Source organism: Mesoplodon mirus (genome assembly GCF_964341445.2).
Source record: "Mesoplodon mirus genome assembly, chromosome: 8".
NCBI lineage: Eukaryota > Metazoa > Chordata > Mammalia > Artiodactyla > Ziphiidae > Mesoplodon > Mesoplodon mirus.
Window position 1 is genome coordinate 34,176,529 of NC_138984.1, and position 22,320 is coordinate 34,198,848.

At 44.7% G+C, this 22,320-nt stretch overlaps 1 protein-coding gene across 1 annotated transcript in view; it reads right to left on the bottom strand.

The window, feature by feature from the left end:
- The window catches only part of KIAA2012, a gene marked incomplete at its 3' end in the record, with an annotated part of 120,538 nt that overhangs the window by 36,891 nt on the left and 61,327 nt on the right, over nt 1–22,320 (bottom strand). The window contains 1 exon segment of the mRNA XM_082630408.1: nt 8,099–8,236. Within this exon segment, the coding sequence (XP_082486534.1) occupies nt 8,099–8,236 (138 nt within the window).

The window sequence follows — 22,320 nt, forward strand, 5'->3', positions numbered from 1 at the left end:
GAACAGCTCTTCAGTTGCCAAGGAAACGTGGCAGGTAGAGTCAGTGACTCAAGTAAAGCCCTCAGTGTTTGATGAGGCCAGCTCTTGGCCTTTGTCACCTGGATCTCTGCTTAATCCACAGCTTCATTTCAGCTGTGGAGAAGGAATCTGAGGACCCTAGAAGCCTCTCCTGGGACTAAAGTTCCTCACCCTTTAGTTGACAGTTTTCCTCTTTATTATCAAATACCCCAGCTGCTTTGGAAAGACACAGTTATCTGCTAATTTGTTTGACATTCTCTTCTTGCTTGATGGCTTTTTACCCCGTGTGTTTCTCACTTGTTAGCTTAGTGTTTGCAGCTGATGAGATATTCTGACGTAAAAAAACCTAAGGCAGCTAAGTAATTTTCTTTCTTTTGCATTTATCTCTTTGGAGACAAAGCACATTTGGCCTGATGCAGTAAAAAAAAAAAAAAAAATCATCTCTGAATAAATGGAAATGTTTTAAAAAAATGATTGCAGGAAAAACCTGCCTCAGTCCAGTAAACTGCAAAGTTAGAAGACTAGAAAAGAGATAATTTTTTTAAAATTCTGTTTATAAATCCTTCTAGTCTAACAGGAAATTGGATTAAAAGGGAGAAACAAGCTTCCTCTTTTGGAAGAATTTCAAAGCTCAGAAGAATAAAACTTGAGTCTTAACAACATGCAGCTATGGGCCTTCAGGGACAAGAAATATTCTTCTCATTTCACAGATGGGGAGACGGAGGCAGAGAGAGTTGGGGATTTGGGAAGAATCTTTTGATGAGTTCCTGTTAGAAAAAGAAATACAGTAGTCTTAATTTGAAAGTCTGGGGAATTCCCCGGTGGTCCAGTGGTTAGGGCTCTGCACTTCCACTGCCGGGTACCTGGGTTCAATCCCTAGTCAGGGAACTATGATCCCACAAACCATGCTGCGAGGTCTTAAAAAAAAACAACATTCTGCCTGTTGCTTAGAAAAGTGTCAAAAAACTATAATTTTTTACATATACAAGCACACATGTGAAAAGACTTATACCTAAGGTCATTCGTTGCAACAGATTGGAAACAACCTACATACCCCATCAATGGGGGATGTGTTAAATAAATTATGGTCAGGGCTTCCCTGGTGGCGCAGTGGTTGAGAGTCCACCTGCCGATGCAGGCAACACGGGTTCGTGCCCCGGTCCGGGAGGATCCCACGTGCCGCGGAGCGGCTGGACCCATGAGCCATGGCCGCTGAGCCTGCGCGTCTGGAGCCTGTGCTCCGCGACGGGAGAGGCCACAACAGTGAGAGGCCCGTGTACTGCAAAAAAACCCCACAAAATGAATTATGGTAATTTACACAATGGAATACAATGCAGCCATTAAGAAGCATCTCTTAATGAATGAGCAGAACTCCAAGATATATTAAGTAAAAAAAAGTAAGACTGTGAGCAATGTGTACAATATATAAAAACATGTATAAAATATCTGTCTCTTTTTCTACCTGTATTGGCCTGTGTATGCATACTACAACTCAGGAAGGGTACCCAGGAAACTAGCAACAGTGGTGTCCAAGGGGGAGGGAACCCAGCTGGGAGACATACCCTTTTATACTTAAATTGTTTAAACTTCCTGAGTATGTTTCGGATTCAAGATTTGAATTGAAAAAACTAAACCTAAAACGTGGCAGCAGCCTGTCACTTGTAATGAGTTACAGAGGTAGTGACCGAAACACAGGCAGGAATACTTGGTGAGTGAACAAAACAAGCTGAAGGACGGAAAAGTCAAATCCCAGCTCTGTTATTCTGGCCAAGTCATTTGCTCTTCACCTCTACATTTGGCTTATGAATATTTATTGGGTGTCTGTTGCGTGCCAGGTACTGTGCCGGGCGCCGGGGGCACAAAGCTGAAAGATCTATTTGTAAGAAGCTCAGTGACTTGCAGAGAAACAGGAAATCTCACTGTCGCCATGCAGTGTGATAAATGCTGTGACAGATTATGACAGGTTTCTGCAGGACCTCACGGGAGGTGAAGCTAAGTTAGGCTGGGAAGGTTGGTTTACCAGTGGACATGGTGCTAAGTCTTGCAGAGAAGGGGAGGTTAGGGCAATTCCCGCAGAGGAAGGAGCATGTACTGGCTGGGGGGCACATTCTGGTGTGGCTGCAGGGCCCGGACGGTGGGAATCAGACACGGGCCAGATCTTCCAAGTCGCAGCCTGGAGTTTTAAAAAGACATTCATTTGTTCTATTTTTCTATTTATAAAAGAAATACATTTTTGATGCCAGAATTAACCGGAAGGCCAACGGGGACGTGGTAGGGAATTTCAAGCAAACCAGTGGTATGACTGAGCTGTATTTAGAAAGAGCGCTGGCAACAGGGTGGTGTTATAGGTCTGGGGCGGGGTGGGGTGCATGGGGATAGTAACAAACACTTTGTAAACACAAACTGTAGCACTGAAACCAGACAAGAGAGACAGTTGCCTGAGTGGTTGTGGTGCAGATCCTGGAGTCAGACTGCCTGCCCTGAAGCCCTGATCCGGTACTTCATGACTTACAGGTCATGCAAGGTACTTAATCCTTGAACCTCAGTTTCTTCAACTGACAGGGGCTGGGCCAGGTGGCCTGAAGCTCTCATCTGTCCTTGGAGAACCTTCCATTGGTCCTGCCCTCGCCCCTCACACACAGCGCCCTATCTGAGCATGGTACTTCTGGGTTCACAGAGGCTTCGGGAAGGAACGGCTGGGAGGATGGGGAATGCAGGAGCCAGAGGCGGGGCTCCAGGGGCCTGTATGTGCTGTATGACCTATCATTGAACCTCAGCCTCTCCATCTGTGAAATGGGGGTAATGATAAATTTTGTACGAGTTCTTGAAAAGCTAAATTAGGAAAATACATTTGGACATTCTGTGTAACATATGTAACACATGCATCTAAATGACTAATTTCAATGCCTTCTTAATGCTGGAAGGAAATCAGTGTCTCATTTGTGAGTGTCAACTTTAAGGTTGTACAACTTCTCTTGTGTATTAAAAAGATCCCACACCTATTCTTTAATAGAGAAAACGGATTTATGAAAGTCATAAGGTATCTTGTGTTATTAAAATATTGTCTCTTCTCCTCTCCCAGGTTCTGAAGCCAGAACAAAGAAGTACAATTAAATTCTTCTCAGGAACAGAACAGATAGGCCTCATCAATATCAGGAATTGTGGGTTTGGTGGCTTTGAATCCTAGTTCCCTCTGCTGCCAGCCACATCACCCTTGGTCCTCTCATCTTGCCAATCCTCAGTTTCCTCATTTGCATGGTGGCGAACTGCACACTTAACAGGAAGGGGGTTGGGGAAATTAAATAAGGTTTAATATGTGAGAGGCCTGGCTCTCAGCAGGGACCAGTGAATGTTTCTTTCTTTCTCTTTGTGAACTGAACCCTTTATAGATGTGAACATTCTTTGAAAATTATTATTTCATGTAATTCTCACCTCACTGCTGAGAGGCAGGTATGGAGGTCCCAGCATTATTATCTCCATTTTACTAAAGAGGCAGCGGAATCCCAGGTGCATTACAAGGTTACTCAGAGTCAGAGAAAACCCAGGGCTTCCCAACTGCTGGTCAGATACTTTAATACTGATAATAGTCTACTTAATCCTGGGCTTCTTTCTTTGGGAACTGTAACAGACTCAATGCCCTGAAAATTTTTCCTGGCGAAATTATTATTCAGGTGTCCTTGAATCATTGCATCTCGAAACCAGCTTGTGATCCCTTTGCAGCTCTCCTGCTGGTGGTCAACAAAGCTGGTTTCAAGGGCTCTAGCACTAGAACTTGCCTCCTGAGGGGCCTGCTCCATCTTAGGACAACATCTTGAGCCCAACGTTGTTTTGCTGTTACTTCTTCTCACTGAAATCCATGCTGTCCTTTCCCCACATGACCACAGGATTCAGTGGCAGTGACAGCCATCCTCTGCTTGGTGGCATGTGCCCACACCTGCCTGCATAAGTAAAACACAGGGCTGGCCCCAAACCAGGGGCAGGGGACTGCTCGAAGTACCTGATTTCAGGCAGGCTCCTCTGCCTTGATTTGAGGGTACCAAGTGATAACTGCCTGTGTGAATGCTGTGAGGTGGAACTTATTTCTCATTCTTCACATCTTCTGGGCATAACATACACACTCTTTGATGTCAATGTTGAGTATAAGCATATTCAATTCTGTATCTAGCATTAATTGGCATTATTGCTATTTTCTTCCCCACTACCACGAACTAACCCTGATAATTTATTAAAATTCCTGGGGAAAAAAAATCTCTACCTTAATTTATTCATCAATTACCATTTCTTTTTCAAAAATAGATTTTTTAAAAACATGGTTCAATTTTTACGTGAACCCAGATGTACTCTGGATCAGTCGTGTTTCCCCAAGTCTAAGCATGATACAGATTATCCTATAAAATGGGCTAATAGCATTGCCTTCAGTGTTACCAAGAGGTTTTTAAATTTGAGGAGGATTCCACGTGTAATAACTGAGAAATGAATGAGTCTCTCCTATAGCAACCTGCGCCTGCCTCTGCCACAACACTGTGCTGATATTATCTGCTTCTTTGTTTATCTTCCTCTTAGATTATAGGCTCCTTGGAAGGCCAGGGATGGAGATGATTCATCTCTGTATTCTCAGTGCCTAGCACAGTGTCTGATATACAATGGATGCTCAATATATGTTGTCTGAAGGAAAGTGGATGATCATTGGGAGAGAAAGCTTTATGTTGGGTCCACAGAATGCAGGTGGGAGTGAGGGGAAGGGCAGAGTCCTGGAGAGTCAGAAAATATTCCTGCAGCAGACTGGATGAGTGCACAGGGATGGAATTTTCTAGAAGGAGCTGTGCTGGCTGCTTAGCTAATGTGGTAGGTAGTGCTTTTGATTGGATAGGACTCAGTTGGGGTCTGCAGTGTTGAAAACATGGGATCCGGAGCAGGGCTGCCTGACTTTGAATCTTGTTTCTGCCATATTCCAACTGTATGTCATTTGAGAAGTTACTTCAGCTCTCAAGACCTTAATTTTCTCATCTGTAAAATGGGATAACGCTATCTACTTCTTAGATTAGTTTTTTGAGTTAAATGAGTTCTTGCCTGTAAAACTTAGAACAAAGCCTGGCACGGAGTAAGTGTTCATTTATGTTAGCAATTGTGATTATTTACATCTCTTTCCATTTTCCTTTTCTGCCTCAATATATATATATATATATATATATATATATATATATATATATATATATATAATTTATTTATTTTTGCTGTGTTGGGTCTTCGTTTCTGTGCGAGGGCTTTCTCTAGTTGTGGCAAGCGGGGGCCACTCTTCATCGCGGTGTGCGGGCCTCTCACCATCGTGGCCTCTCTTGTTGCGGAGCACAGGCTCCAGACGCGCAGGCTCAGTAGTTGTGGCTCACGGGCCTAGTTGCTCCGTGGCATGTGGGATCCTCCCAGACCAGGGCTCGAACCCGTGTCCCCTGCATTAGCAGGCAGACTCTCAACCACTGCGCCACCCGGGAAGCCCTGCCTCAATATTTTTATTTCTTACCCTCATCCCCTGAAATGTGTACTGCTTCCAACACGCACCAGGCAAAAATGAATGAAATGTCCTGTGACTAGGCAGGAAACGCACAAATGAAATGTGTAGACTGAATTAGACAGCCTGTATGCCTTTCTTGATTTGAACTCTCCATCCTTTGCTGTACAATCCTGAGATTTGTGCCTTTCTACAAGGCACTCCCTAAGAATCTGGGAGCTACCGTGTCAACAAGGAGAAGGTCTATCTAGGGGGAGCTGTTAACACTGAACATTTGCAAGAAAAGATATAGTCTTTGGGGCAAGGACTGGTCTGGGAGTCAGAAAGTCTAGCGTGTCCCCGTGAGTCTCATGTAGAAGCAGGCTAAGTTACAATTTCTGTGAGTCTTGAAAAGGGTGGACTGGAAAGCGGGCCTTAGGGTTAACAATGCCTTTCCTTCTATAAGGAAAAGGATGCCAAAATTGCTGGATGAAAAAGTGTAACACAAAAGCATTGTGGACACTAAATACACAAAAAATTATTGTAAAATTCCTCACTTGCAGCTTCTAGAGGCTCCATAAATATTTTCTTATTTCCATAGCAGTTATCAATTTACTATATATGTTGCCTGGAGCAACATATATGCTGTTGTATCTCAAATGCCCAGAAAGTGCCAGACACATATTAGGTAGTAGATGCTCATTATGGGTTGAATGAATGAATAGTGGTAATGATGATATCTCATCCCAGGAAGTACCAACCATAATTCTTCAAGCCCTGAGGGAAGAACTCAACTGTTGCTAAGTAAACGAAAAGGATAGTTTCATTAATATAAGTGTTTTGGGATGAACTGTGTTCCTCCAAAATCCATATGTTGAAGTCTACCCTCAGTACCCCAGAATGTGACCGTGTTTGGAGACAGGATCTTTAAAGGGGTAAAATGAGGTCGTTAGGGTGGGCTGCAATCCAATATGACTGGTGTCCTTATAAGGAGAGGAGATTAGGACACAGACTGCGTGTAGAGGGAGGACCATGTGAAGACACATAGAGAAGATGGCTATCTATTGACACAAGCAATGAGAAAGGCCTCGGAAGAATTCAACTCTGCTGGCACCTTCAACTTGGACTTCGAGCCTCCAGAATTGTGAGAAAATAAATTTCTGTTGTTTAAGCCGTCCATCTGTGGTACATTGTTGTGGTGACCCTAGCAAGCTAATACAATGAGTAATGAATCAAGGTAATTATTTTGAATACTTGTAGCAAAAATCTTTTGTTTTGCTCCCCAGAATCATTCTCTTATTCAACTTTTAGGTTTTCTTTTTTTCCTTTTTGAGACACTCCTCCCTTCCCTCCTATGAGTTCCTGTGGCTCCAGGCTGGGGAAAATCAGAGTATTCCATTCCCCTGGCCATGGCAATTCATTTGCATATGGGCATGTGACCCAAGTTGGGCCAGCGATTTAGAAAACAGAAGCTCATGGCTATCTTGCAACCATGGGGAAAGAGCCTATCTAAGAGGAAACAGGAAAGCAGAGCCCAGCCATGGAGAGAGACAGATTTGGGGCAAATACATGACTCTTAAACAAAGCCCCACCTTGCAGAGCTGGGATTGGGGTCGTCCAAAGAAGATGTAACCTAAGAACTTTGGATCAGTGAGTTTAGGAGGGTGACCCTCACAACCTTGGAAGTCCCTGCCAGTCTATAGCACTGGATAGTGCCACCATCAAGAACCCCATGAGTATTTGGTTTCTTCTCCTCTGTTCCTGTCTTTCTCAGTCACTTCTTATCAAGGGCCTGGGATGTTGTCCTCGAGGGTAGGATGAAGGATCTGAGATCCTTCCATGCCAAGACTCGCTTTGTTCCTGATCAGTTTCATATATTCCAAGGTCATATATTTCCTGTTCATTCACCTCCAAGGGGGCAAAGAATGGGGAGGAAGAAGGTTTTAAGTCAGAGAGCTGTGGGATGAAAAGGGGGTCAATCTGTGGATCATTTAGGAAGTGTCTTCCATGTGCCAGGCGCTGTTAGATGCTGGGGCAGGAAGGCATATTGCAAAGATGGACACATGCCATCCCCACCACAGAAACTCTCAGTACCCTAAGCTGGATACAAAGCTGAGCTTGGGAGAGTAATGAACTCCTAGAGAGCAGAAAACAGGGTCAGACATCCAGAAGAGGATTGGCAGTTGCCTTCTAAATGGTTAACTCAAGAATTAGTCTTCCCCGTAGTAGGAATATCAGCTCTACCAAGTGACGGTGGTAAAACAGTAACAGTTATTTTAGCTACTGTCAAGATAAAATGAACGATATTTGCCTGTTTTATGAGTGCTTCAAGGTTATCCTTTCTCCTCTCTGTTCCCTGTCCTCCCCCAACCAAACCAGACACCCAACTGATTTGTCCCCGATGGCTGCCTGCAATTACTGTCCTAATTTGTTCTCTCTTCATCTGCTACAAACTGCCTCTTTTCTGTCCCTTCTGATAAAGCAAGATCTCTGAGGGACTTCTGAAGCTGTTTTTGTACCATGCAGAAGTGCATTAACTGGAATTCCTGTGTGTGTGTGTCTATAAAACCCCTAGTCTTCTCAGTGTGAGATCACCTTCAGGAACGGCGTCATGTCGATGTGCAGCTTACGCGTGTGAAATTCTCTTCTGTCTGAACACATCAGCCCTTTATTTATACGACTTGGAGGCTCTCCTGTCTTCTGAGCTGCTGCCTCCAAGGACTGCTGGGCTCCCTGCGAAGAGAAGCAGAAAGCCCAACGTTCATAGGAATGATACACAGTGTGACAAGAGCTAGTCCGAATCCCCAAATATTTATAGAAAGCAATTCTTCATCGTTGGAACACTCATTGTAACACCTATTTTTACCATGGAAGACACAGGGGATCCATATGTATAGAGAATAACCCGAGTTTGGTTAATAATTCATACCTGGGGTCGGCGTAATGGGAAAGTGGGAAAAGGGACCTTATTATGTTCGAGGGTAGTACTCATTTTATTTAATCCTCTCAACAACCCTGTGAGGCACGTATTGTTATTCCCATTTTGCAGATGAGGAACTGGAGGCTCTGGGAGGTTAAGTCACTTGCCCAAAGCCATACAGCTGTTAAACGGTAGAGCCGGAATCATGGACTGCCTAAAACTCCTGTTTTAATGAGGTCTTTTTTGATACATCTACAGCTTCTATGAATAGTTATCAAACCTGCCTTGCAGCAAATAAAGTTATATCAAGATTCCAGTTTATTTCCAAATTTAACATGTATTTGATGTGTTAGAAAGGGTGATTTGAACAAATCTAGCAGAGAAGGAAGGAAGAATGGGCCGTTGGAGGAGTCTGGGAGGCCCTGGGGGCTCTCCCATCTCCTGTCGCCACAACATGCAAATGGTGTCATGCCTCAGAGCACGACAAAGTATAATCTGAACTTGCTTTCCAGCCCATGCCCCATACTGCAACCTAGGTGATCTTTCTGGATGCAAACTGGACCACATCATTCTTCAAAGGTCCTTACCCTCAGGATGAAGGCCAACCTTCTTAAAAGGCTTATAAGACCCTTCCTGCCTGGCCCTGGACTATCTTTCCTATCTCATTCCATCATTCAACAAAGATTTATTGAATGCTTGTTCTATGCCCAGGAGAGAGGATATGGCAGTGTAAGAAGCAGACAGAAGTCTTCACTCTCAAGAAAACTGCACATACATCCTACTGAGGGGGAAGAGATAATAAGCGAAAGGGTGGAACATAAGTAATGTCTGAAGGTGATTCATGATGTAGAGAAAAATAAAGCAGAGGGGAGTGAGGAGTAGCTGGCGAGGGTGGGTGGAGGTGGCAATTTTAAGCAGTCAAGGGCCCCTCTTCCCACCTGCCCTGGCAAGAGAACAGTGTTAGCGCAGAGCCCACAAGAAGGCGAGGGAAGTTTCTGTGGGGCTCTCTGCAGGAAGTTTTGACCTCGCTGTGGAAACAGCAAGTTCAGAGGGCTGACATCAACACTGACCCTTGCTTCAGTTCCTGGAGCAAGGCTGCCCGCGTGCCCTTTCCTCCCCGGGAAACACACCCCTCCCTTCTAACTCCTCTTCATCCTTCAGGTCTGGCTCATCTGTGCTTCCCATGACAACCCAGAGAACTGAGCCCTTCCCACCGCTGCCCAGAGTGACACTCATGCTTGTACAGCCACCTCTCCTCTGCACTAGACTGTAAGCTCCATGAGGGCAGGAACCATAACTATGCTGTTTCCAAGTAGCTGCAGTACCCAGCACAGAGTCTGGAAATGAATACACACTTGATACATACTTTCAGAACAAGAGGAATGATAACATTACTGGCAAGCTACATGTTATGGCCCAACTTAGTTAAAATAGGGAGGGCAAGATTCTGCACGCGGCAAGGAAGATCCCGTGTGCCGGAACTAAGACCCGGCACAGAGAAATAGAGAGAGAGAGAGAGAGAGAGAAAGAAAGAAAAAAAGAAATAGAAAAAAAAATAAAAAAAAAAAGAGGGCAAGAAAGACAGCTTTCCAGGAAGCATGTGCTGACCTCCAGAGGCCTGTCCTCTGCATAGCACTGGCTCCTCATTCCCAAAGAGGAAAGTTACTTGTTATTTGTCAGGGCTGATTTCCTGGGGTCACATACATTAGTGTGCCATGAGATCACCCTGGGTGTGGATTTGATCACTTCCATATTTTCAGGAGACTAATTCACGGATGGCTGTCTCTCTGGGCATAACTCTCCTTCCCATCACATTTATATTACTTTTAAGTGTTAATGATGAATTAACAGTTCGTGGGTCCCCACAAGCAGCCATAATTCCGATGAACACCCACACCCTTTTCCTTTGTTTTGAAATGTGGCTAGAGATAAAGATTCTTCTGGACAAATACATATCCAAGTTTTTGTCATCTCAGCTACATATCTGATTCGCTTCTCAGAGTGAGACCTCCCCTCCCTGTTTCTAGATCAAATGAAAGCGTTTGGTCCAAACAAGAATCAGACAAAGTATTTCAAGCTTTCTAGCTTCCGAAACCACGCATGAATCACTGGGTGGAGTAATAGAAATCAGACAATACTGATTTGAGGGAAATTTCTCTATTATCTCTAAGAGAAGATTTTGTGTTAGGTCGGAGGACAAAAGGCACAGCCAAGACTAGTTCCAATGGCTGGAATTACTTTAACTCCTTATGTGGGGCTCAGATTAAAGAGTGGAGAGTTGAGAGGCTTTGAGAAAAGTCTCTCCAAATCACTTGACCTATAAATCGTTTGATAAAACAATTCTCTTGATTATATGGCTCATCTCCCTAACATTAAGGGGCCATCAATTCTGGCTTGATGGAATGTTTCCAATGAAGGCTCTATAGTCACTGGAATGTGCAGTACTGTTTTTGCTTATTATGATCAAGTATTCTAACAAACACATGATAGTGAAAGGGGGTTTGGGAGATGGGAGGAAAGAAGATTAAATACTTAAAGAGGTTTCTGGGAGGTAGTGGTAAGAGGAGAGAAAGAAAGTTGAAAGCGGGAAAGAAAGCTATGCACTGGGGTGGTTTTTCATTTCACTTTATTCATTTAACTGATATTTATTGACTGCTACTGTGTGTGTCAAAGAAACAAACACATGAATAAGCAGAATGATTTTAGATGGTGATAAATCTACGAAGACAATGAAATGGTGACAGGATGGAGTTTGGTGGGGGAGGGGATGGGGTTTGCCTTTGGGTGATCCGGGAAGACCTCGCTAGGGAAGTGACATTTGAGCAGAGAGCTGGGTGACAAGAAGGGGCCAGTCCTGGAAGGATCTATCTTTAGCAGTCAGTGTAGCCTGTATCTGATTATTCGGAGGGGTTCTTTGAAAAGGAAAGTAGAATTCCTGATATCTAGACCTGTTCTGCCCCAGTCTTCTGACCCCATCCCGGACCCTGTGAGGTACCCCTCTGTTTTCTAGATGGTAGAGCCATCATAATCAACTCTTGTAGCCTTAAAGATGGCAGGATAAATAGTAAGAGGGAGTTAAGGCCTCAGGGAGCAGAGGGGAGAAGAAAACACCAAGAAAGGGAAGGAAACCAGGGCAAGTAGAAGAAAGTGGAGACGCCTGAAGCTGTTTCGTTTTTTTCTGTGTACGCTTCAGTGGGAATGATTACGAAACTGATGGAAGGGTGAAATGCTTAGCAGAAAATCAAAACCCATTCCTTCACCTACATTGTGTTGTAAATACTTTAATATTATTATGTTCTGCTAAAAACACCTGGAAGCCTTTCTCTTCAGGGAATGAAACAATAAAGATTAATTTGGTAAATCTGATTTGAATTGCACAGAAGCCGTTGTGTAAGTGCTTGGCATTTTAAAAGTTACCTGACATTTAAAAGGAGATGACTGTTAACGAATTTAAGAGCTAATCTTATGCTCCGACAGACTGAGCCATGGGACCTCCAGGTTTACTATCTTGCTGTAAACATAATGTGATTCACTTGAAAGCCAGAACAAAAGAGAGCTATCGGCTGTTTACTAATATCCATTTGCACACATATATAACGTAGTAAAACTAACAGAGGACGTCCATTAAACAAAATACATATCATTTCCTTTCTTATTCTTGGATTACACTATCTGAGCTACAAACTCAAGGAGAAACCCTCTCTCCAATAATTTTTCCTCCGCCTTTCAAGTTGTGTATTTTGAAGGGTCACCAGCATGGGTTGGCTCTGAAGTCACTGGAACGTCTTACCTTAAGAAGGAAAGGAGATTCTAAATCCAAGCAGCTAGATCTCCACCTACGGGTCCCACAGAGCCACCACAGACACAGATCTGTCGCAGGCAGCTCTTTACTTCTCCCACTCCTTTCTAATTGGGGTTCCCCATCCCGGTAGCTGTGGCTTCGTGGTTCCAAGAAGAGCTATGGTCCCTCATTAAGGAGGCTGCAACACTCTCGCTGTCTGTCTCCCACACAGCTCACAGCTTCATTCTGCCTGAGAGCAAGCTGCCAAGAGTCTCTGGGAACCTGTGGGCAAGCTGAGCTGGAGGAGGAAAACAGAAGGAAGGAGGGCCTCTGTAGCCAAGACCTGAAATACACTACACACCCCACCATTATCTTAATGCATGGAGAGTGGGGTCGGGAGGCCTTTGCTGAAACCCTCATGTGGTCCATCAAGTTGTCACATCAAACCTCTATGCACACAGGGTGTTTGTCCCCTCCTGTGAGCAAACAAAAGGAAAAGAGTCAGACAGTTCTTTGGACCACCGGGCCCCCCTCCTTGGCGAGAGTCTGTCCTTCCACTTTCCCGGAAGGTGAGGCTCCGGGTGGCTCTGGATCCCGGTGGGGATGTAGAAGTCACTGAGGGTGGGGACCAAATCCTAGAGAAGGTCACTCCTGCCTGGCACTAGGAGCTCAGGGGTCTGGCAAGTTCCCCTGCGCTTGGCCTTCCCAGGCCCTGTTATTTCTTGCTCTTGGCAGTCTGTGGAACTAAAAGTGGGCAGTAGGAATGGGGACATAGGTGGGGCTGAGTGGGGCATGGAACTCTGCTGGACTCCTTACGACTGGGCTTACTGGGGAGGGATCTGAGTGGGCCAGGGGCTCTGTATACACTCTCAGCTCAGGTTGATATGGAGGGGACCCAGCACGTGCAAGGCCAGCCACCTGGCCACCCCCAGTCCCACTCTGAGAACTTCTCTCTGTTTAGGTTTCCCTGGCCTGGAGAAGCAGGAGAACTTTAGTCTTCAGAAGGCCAGATGGAACATCAGGATCTCAATTCAACAACCTGGTCTGCCTGCACAGCCTCTTTCTGAGGAGCAGACGGGACCCCAAACCACAGCGTGGTTCCATCCACCGCAAGTCTGCCCAGTGGTCCATGTGCCTGTCTCCTGCGTTCATCCTGCTCATCTTGGCCACCTGACATCCTGGTCCACTTTTTATGTTCTCAAGGCAATTTGGTGCTGGTGAAATGGGCCGAGTGGACAGTTTTAGGAGGGCTCCACAAGGATGCGTGGTGGAGGTACAGTTTTGTTGGAAACCAGAGAAGAGCTTTTTTGTTCCCCTCCTGTCACGAATTTTAGTCTTCATCCACTTCATCCTCAGCTCTATGGAAGGAGATTTTTACATTCTCCTAAACATTTACAAATTAGCCCAAGAGCTAGCAAACAGTGGACCAGGAAGAGAAACACAGCAATCTCTAGTCTTAACTTCTATGAGAGGCTCATGTGGTGACTTTTGTCAACTCGTTAAGCTTTCTGTGCCTCAGTTTCTCTACCTCAGTGTTTTTTTTTTAAATTCTTTTCTTTTTTTTAAAAACCCCACATTTGTTTATTTATTTATTTTTTTGGCTGTCTTGGGTCTTCGTTTCTGTGCGAGGGCTTTCTCTAGTTGTGGCAAGCGGGGGGCCACTCTTCATCGCGGTGTGTGGGCCTCTCACTATCGTGGCCTCTCTTGTTGCAGAGCACAGGCTCCAGATGCGCAGGCTCAGTAGTTGTGGCTCACGGGCCTAGCTGCTCCGCGGCATGTGGGATCTTCCCAGACCAGGGCTTGAACCCGTGTCCCCTGCATTAGCAGGCAGATTCTCAACCACTGCACCACCAGGGAAGCCCTACCTCACTACCTCAGTGTTTTCTTCAAGGAACTTTTGAATAATGAAACCCAGGAGACTTAGACTTTAATTCCAAGGCTTCAACTATCCGGAAGTAAATCTTATCTAATTGACATTGTTCTAACTGATATTGTCCTCAGTTTAATTAAGTGCTTTGTTGACACAACAGAATCATTGTTTATCTGGCTTAGCAGAAGTTGGAGGAGAAAAAATTTAAGCCAAAATAGTGACCTCTTCTGCCCCAGGGGAGATAGAAACGAGCTTTTTCTGTGAGGGGGTGTCTGGCTACATTCAGGCCGGAACTCTGCCTGTATTTGAGAGATGACACATCGTATTTTAGACTTAGATGGGGAGATGGGAGGTGGTGGGGTGCAGGGTGGGAAATCTGAACAAGTCCCCAGCTCCTTCTAACCCCAAACTTTAACCCCAAACTGTGTGACTTCCTTGTTACGTTGGCTCTGGTGTGACTTTTCCAATCTGACAACTGAGAGACAGGGAATCTCAACTTGCAAACTGATTTCATTGTAAAAAACAATGAAATTTTCACTAGAAAAAGAAATGTTACCTGTGGTGCTTTGATTCCCACATGGGCCCATAAAAACTGATCTAACCCATGATTTAGCTGGGCTAAGGAGCTGAACTAGTCCTGGTAATGCTGGAATAGCAGAGGGCTGGAAGAAGAGAAAGATATCCTTTTCTTTTCTGCCCCCTTCCCTTCCATTGCCCGCCTGTCCTCTGACCTCTCACTGTTCCTGGGCAGCCATGTGCTGGGGGAGTTGGGGCGCTGCTGGAGACGGGGTCCTCACTACGAAATTCTCTGCTTCACCCCCGCCCCTCCCCCTCCCCTCAGCCTTCAGCTGTGTTCCCTTAGGGGTAGGGAGAACAATTAAAAAACAATCCACAATGAGATATGAGAAACCCAAAGGAATCTGCAATAGGTAGAATTACATAAAGTAGTGAAACAAAATTCCAGACAGCATGGAGGATATTTGAGGTGTCTGGGCTTGGGGGTTGAGGGTGGGCGGAGTGGAGGAGGGGGGAAACGGTAGATAGATTGACTTGTAGCCCTTTAAGTTATTCCTGCCATTCAAGCTTCTCCTCTTCTACATCTGCACCCTTAGATTGTATACAAGCTCCGAATTCTGTTTTATAATAGTTTTCAAGCAGAGGGCGAGGGGAGAGAATAATAATTCCTACTGTAATTTATCAGGATTGCCTAGTGACAACATTGTGCTAATCCTCTTCCATACGTTGTTTCATCTTATCATTGTCATGACCCCATGAGGAAGATATCATTGTCCTTTGTAGGTGAGGAAATTGAGCCTCAGAGAGGTTAAGTAACCTGCCTGAAACCACACAGTCAGTATGGAAGAAGCTGGGATCTAAAAGCAACTTTGTGGGATTCCCAAACCAGTAGGCCTTTTGGCAAGTGCAGGTAGCATGTTAAGTGGGGCCCTGTCTGTCATGACATCTGTTTCCTCATCTGTAAATGACAATAACTGTACCTACCTCATAGGGCTGTTTTAAGGATTAAGGGAGATAATTCTAAATCCTGCACATAGAAAACCTCAAAAACATTGGCTGTTATGACCATTTAAAAAGACCCTCTTGATAATGGAGGGATAATTATTGAAGCTTATGATAGGTACATGGAGGTTCATTATACTATTCTCTCTACTTTTGCATGTATTTGAAATTTTCCATAATAAAAATAAAAAAGAAAATCAGGCACATATCATGTGTCTGGTTGGATCTAGTAGCCAACAGATCAATAAATACAGACTTACTGGAATAAATAATAGTTGCAGTGAAAATTCAACAAATAAAAGTCTTGACTTTGTAATTAAAAACAAGTCCCTCTCAGTAAGTTATCCTTAAATTGTCAATGGAGTTTTTGGTTTGACAAAGTAATCCTGTGGGTAAGATTGAGCCAGAAGATGAAGTTTGCTTAGATCTTCAAAAAAACCTTTGAATCAAGTTCCCCAACCAAAGCTATTTACAAAACCAGGGAGAGCAGTGGGTGGGGTAATGGAGGGGCGGGCTGAGGGGGGAGAGCATGGAGCTGGGGACATGCTGTGCCATGCCTTTAGAAATGAGAAACAGGAGGATAGAAGGTGGGGAGGAAAGGGAACTTCTCCAGGTGAGGAGATGCAGATGGTTAATTCTCCCAGGCATCCCTGCTAGGCCCAGTCTCACTTATCAGCCTCCGAAAAGATCTCCAAGCAGGATGCCTAGTGACACATCCAGTCTGCACAAGACCCAAAGCTTCTCAGATACTGAAACACCAAATCATGGCAACCAACAGCAGGAAGTATTCTGAGATGGTGTGAGGTGTTAGAGAAACGGCAGCTGAACTTCTGTATCATTTCACTGGAAAGAAAAGAAGTGCAATCTCCAAATCCTACTTAGAGGCTTTTTTCCATCCAGGACATGGACCTTAATGTCAATAAGAGATTTATTTGTCAAATTTTCTTTTTTTGAGGAGCTACCGTGTGCCAAGAACTGTCCTAAACATGTGAGATGCTAGGGTGAATAAAGCAGAATAAGAAAAAAAAAGTCTGTCTTTAAAGAGTAGTAGCTTCTCTTAGAAAACCGCAATAAAGTTCAACAAAAGGCAGGGTATGGTTCAGAAGGACACTGAAACAAAAGGCTTCCTTTGTACCTTGCACAAAAACTTAGTGTGTCTACAGGTGTTCTGTTTTTCTCCTGAAAGAAGAAGGCTGAAAGGGGAGATAAACACCATCTGTGAAACCACCAAAGAAACAGATGGGGTAAACACAGGTTTATTCAACCTAAATCCTTAGTGCACTAGAATTACAGGCTACTCTTTGAAGTCCAAAAGAGGTAAATTTAGGACACATAAGATCAAATATGAATTTATACTGTCATAAACTCATGAAACCTGAACTCAAGAGACAGTATAGGTCGAAAGAGAAGTGGCTTTGTGAAATGGGAAAAGGGGACATAATTTTTGTTTAACAGGATTTTTAGGACACTACCAAAGTTCTAATCCCCACAAAGCAAAAAAAAACAAAACCCAAGATAAAGCAAGTGAGAAAGGATGTTTGCTTTCCCTAACAACGGGAGAAAACCGACAATGTCAAAACTCAAAACTCCTGAGACGGTTTCTTATTTTAAACAAAGAGATGCAATGATTCTTGGGGAATCTAATTGAAGTGTGCGCTTCTACTTTGATACTCTTTACTGACAACCTCTCTGCCCTGACAACTCCATCAACCAGTGGGCTCAGGGCCAGTCTTGTCCCAAGCTTACATAGATGGATCTGAATGGATTAGAGAGTTTCATACTTTGAGATCCAGACTTTTCAGAAAAACAGGTTAATTTGTTGCCTCCCACCCCCACCAAAGTCTAGGATCAGAGGGATAAAATGCTGAAAAGGGGTTGAGATCCTTAGGAGGAGCATTCTGATGGTCTTACCCAATAATCTAATAAAAACCTAATTAATGTTAAATAATTTCAACTAACAGTAGTTAAAAAATAATGGCACTATGGTGTTGACCCTTGTTTCGCTTGCTGTATACTTGTTGTTTACTGTGACTCCTCATCATTTTAAGCTAGACTTGAATAAAACCAGCTCTCCTCATGATTGATTTTTCCTCCTTACAGGGAGAATTTTGAAAAAAAAAAAAAAAGAAAAACAATGACAAACCAGGAAGACAAAATAAAAACAAAAGACTCAACCCAACATAGTCATAATTTCAAACGAGCATGACAATTTCAAACGAGCATGACTGCACTTTTTTGCAAGCATTATTTGCAAGTCTTTATAGATACAGTATTTTTTGTACATAGTTGCAGTCATAACTGACATCACTTTGATTTCTACTTTTAAAATGAAATCGGTAGTTTGCAATGTGGGGTTGGGCTGGGGTGTGTGTGATTTTCGCCTTCCAGGGGACGTTTGGCAAGGACTGGAGACATTTTTTTTTTTTTTTTGCAGTACGCGGGCCTCTCACTGTTGTGGCCTCTCCCGCTGCGCGGCACAGGCTCCAGACGCGCAGGCTCAGCGGCCAGGGCTCACGGGCCCAGCCGCTCCGTGGCATGTGGGATCTTCCCGGACCGGGGCATGAACCCGTGTCCCCTGCATCGGCAGGCGGACTCTCAACCACTGCGCCACCAGGGAAGCCCTCTGGAGACATTTCTGACTGTCACCAATCGGGGGGTTGTGCTACTGGCATCTAGTGGGTAGAGGCTAGGGATGCTGCTCAACATCCTATTGATACAATGCACAGGAAAGCTCCCCACAACAAAGACTATCTGGCTCAAGACGGCAATGGTGCTGAAGGCGAGAAACCATGTGTTAAACCTTTTGTATTAAATCACAGTATCTAGGATGAACAAGCATCATTTTTTAATGCCTGAATTAAACCCCTCACAATTTAGTCATTTCTCTGGCTGTTTCCAGTTTTTCTCTATTATAGATAGTGCTGCAATGGACATCTTCACTCACTTTTTTTCTGCTGAATTATTTCCTTAGGATAAATTCCCAGAAGTCAGAAATACTGAATCAATGGGTATGAATATTTTTTCATGTTTTGCAAGTCATATTGCCATTTTGCTTTACAAGCAGATTGAACCAAATTACAACCCACCAGAAGTGTATAAGTGTACCAGTTTTACCAAAAACTCATCAGTTCTGGGTGTTACCATGAAAAAAAGGTGAGAGGAGGCACACATCTCAAATATAAAATGGTACCTCCAGTTCGCCTCAGTTTGAATTTAAATTGCTACTCAGGATGAATATTGTTTCCACATTTGTTTTCTATTACTATTATTTTTGATATGAATTGTTTATGTCTTTTGCTTATTTTTCTAACTGGTTTCAATGTTTTTCTTTTAAAATTTAATGGGATCTTTACCAAGTGTAGATAGTAATGCTGCTGTAGTTAATTCAATTATAATTATTTTTCTTTTTTTTTAAGTTTACCTCCCCCCTCCCCCACTCAGAATAGATATGTTAACACTTCCTGCTAGACTTTTCATTTACAATTTTAATACTCTTTTTAGGTGCTGGTCACTTCACCCAACCTTTCACCTCTATCTACATAGAGAGGCCCTGGGGAAAAGGAAAGGCTTCTCTAGTGATTGATGTCAGCCACCGAGGTTAAGAGCAGTGCTCGGTCTCTGACTGTATCCCCGGAACTAATTTCCCTTAATCAAATGAAACTCCTTAAGAGGAGCCACAGGGCAGAAAAGAAAATATATGTGAAGGAGAATACCAAATTCTGTGAGGAGTTTGAAGGACCTGCGTTAAAAAAAAAGGGCACCATACCTCTAGGAGTTCAGAACTGGCAATGCTCCACATGCTGCTATTAATATGCAAAAAATGCCTTCATAAATACTTGATTCTGTTCACAGTGGGGAGGCAGTTCATTTGAAAGAGGAAATGGGAGCTTGGAGTTGAGACATGTCTGCTTGTCTTCTTTTTCTTTTTTTATTTCTCTTTTCATCTCCACATTTCCCCTTGTAGGTTTCTTCCCCCTCCTCCAACTCCTAGGAAGTTGTTGATGTCAGTGACTACGCATTTCTATTTATGGATTTACCGCTGAGGCCCTGATTCTCGGCCAGGTGCGGAAGAGGTGCCTCAGGCGCGAGTCCCACGGTCTGCCATCCTGTGTCGGGGGGCGGGAGCCGTCCTCCTCCTCCCTGCTCACGCCCGCAGCGCCGACCTCCGCTTCGGAAACGCACAGCGGAGGTTTTAAAATCCAACCAGTAGGGGGCACCAGAGGCGGCCTCCAGAACCCAGTAAATCCCGGAAGCCAGTCACGTCTGCAAAGCGCTGTCTGGCTTTCTTTCTCACCCGCCCGTCAGAAATGGGTTTCCAAATCGAGGTATGTGACTTCTCGATAAAGCATGGTGATAACAACATATCCCGCCTTTGGGTTTTTTGTTTTTGTTTTTTCCCTCGCAGCTAGCACACTGATAAAAAAGTAAAGGTATTTTGTGTGACCGAACTCCTAATATGGTCAGACCCCAGTGAAGGGAGGGAGGGGGTGAGTCGGGGGTGGCGGGGGGCATTAATGGAAAGGAAAAAAGAGCAGAAACTGCTGATGCTGATAAAGATCAATTTTGTGTGATATCCTAGCCTGCTTCAGAGTTGGAGGGCCACAGTGGAAGGAATCCACTGAGTGTGCCAGTGGCCCATCAGGGTACGTAAACGAAATCTGCTGGGCAGAAATTTGTTTCTGAATCCTTCCAGATGATTTACAGTAAACATGAAATTAGTCGTTTACGTGGAATAGGTTGAGGAAGTAGGGAAAACTGAAGTCAGTGATTAATCTAGTGAAGAGCCGTTAGCCTCAAGAAGTAAGGGGGAGGGGGAGGCAGGGGGGACACCGACCCCTCCCCGACCCCACCCCCCTTTCTCTGTGTTTGGGGGCTGGTGGGGCTTCCTATACGTTTCCTCAGATGGCTTTGCTTTGGGGGCTACTACAAAAGGAAATAAGACTACTGCGACTTGAATAAACCAACTGGTGGGAACAGCCCTCCTCCTTTCACGAGGGAGGCACAGGCAATGACCCGAGGGAGCTGGTTTGCCACGGCTGCGTTTTGGGGTACGCGAGCCTCTCACTGTTGTGGCCTCTCCCGCTGCGCGGCACAGGCTCCAGACGCGCAGGCTCAGCGGCCAGGGCTCACGGGCCCAGCCGCTCCGTGGCATGGGGGATCTTCCCGGACCGGGGCATGAACCCGTGTCCCCTGCATCGGCAGGCGGACTCTCAACCACTGCGCCACCAGGGAAGCCCTAAGCCACTCTTTTATTGCAGGTGATATGAGGTCTCCTGGAATACAACCACGGGGCTGTGTGAATTTGGAGAGTTTAGGGTATATGAGGTATTTGAAAGGCCTTTGCAGTTGTGGAATTATCGAACGTCAGCACATTTTCCTCAGTCACAGACTCTCTTGAAAAAGAAAACCTTCTAGATCCCTTATAAAGGGTGTCTTCAAAGCAGGCACATAAAACAAAAACAAAAACATGCAAATGTTGGTTCTGTGGTTCCTCAGTAGCGGTAAGGGTCGACTGGGTTGTGTTTCAGTGCAGGGGAGGCCTGACCCGGGCCCAGGGTCCTAACAGGGAGAGCTCAGGTTCTTCCTCAGAACTGGCTAGGCACACACAGGAAAACAAAGCTACCTTTATTATTACTGTTTTTTTAATGAGTGTGAGGGAAGAGGAGAAAGTCAGGAAGTTGGAGATAAGGGAGAAACAGAGACCATGCGGGTGCCACCCCCAGTCCCACCACCCTGCTGTCGCCCAGCAGGGGGAGACCTGAGAGAGCCCTGGGCTGTGGGGCTTCCGCCCCAGCTTCTCCGAGACCCGGGAAGCTCTAGGAATTCCCCTGAGTTGTCTCTCTAGAGTGAATCTGAGGACAGTGCCAGCCTCAAAGCTTCAACTGAAGGAACAAATTTATAAATATTTGCGAACTTATGTCCTTTAACCACTAATGGATATTCTCTCTTTTTTTTTTTTTTTTAAATTGGGCTCCTTTTACGTATCTGACATGGGCAAATGTTAAATCAACTTTGTTACATATTCTTTTTTTAAAAAAATTAATTAATTTATTTTTGGCTGTGTTGGGTCTTCGTTTCTGTGCGAGGGCTTTCTCTAGTTGTGGCGAGCGGGGGCCACTCTTCATCGCGATGCGCGGGCCTCTCACTATCGCGGCCTCTCTTGTGGCGGAGCACAGGCTCCAGATGCGCAGGCTCAGTAGTTGTGGCTCACGGGCCTCGTTGCTCCGCGGCATGTGGGATCTTCCCAGACCAGGGCTCGAACCCGTGTCCCCTGCATTAGCAGGCAGATTCTCAACCACTGCGCCATCAGGAAAGCCCGGTATTCTTAATCTATTCAGATAAAGCATTTTTCCCCTTTCTTCACAGTGCCCTTGCATTTTTTTCTTGATTGCTATTTTTTCCTCCCTATTAGGAATGAGAATTGGAGTAGAAAAATGGGCCCATTGGCACAAAGTCTTAGTGCCTACTGCCTCGATGGAGGATGCCTTTCTGTGTTTCCTTGTTCCCTTTTTGACTTTGCAGAAGTCGGGGAAGGGCCTATTCAGCTTATTTGCGCACACAAAGAGCCAGACAAAACAGTCCAAGTTGAGTTAAGACATTCCAAGTCTATGAGTTAAGGAACATTTGTGATTTTATAGTCTACTTGTCTCATTTAATTGATGAGGCAAATGAGGCCCAGAGAGGTGAAGAATCTCACCCAAGGTCACACAGCAAATAGGGACAACAAC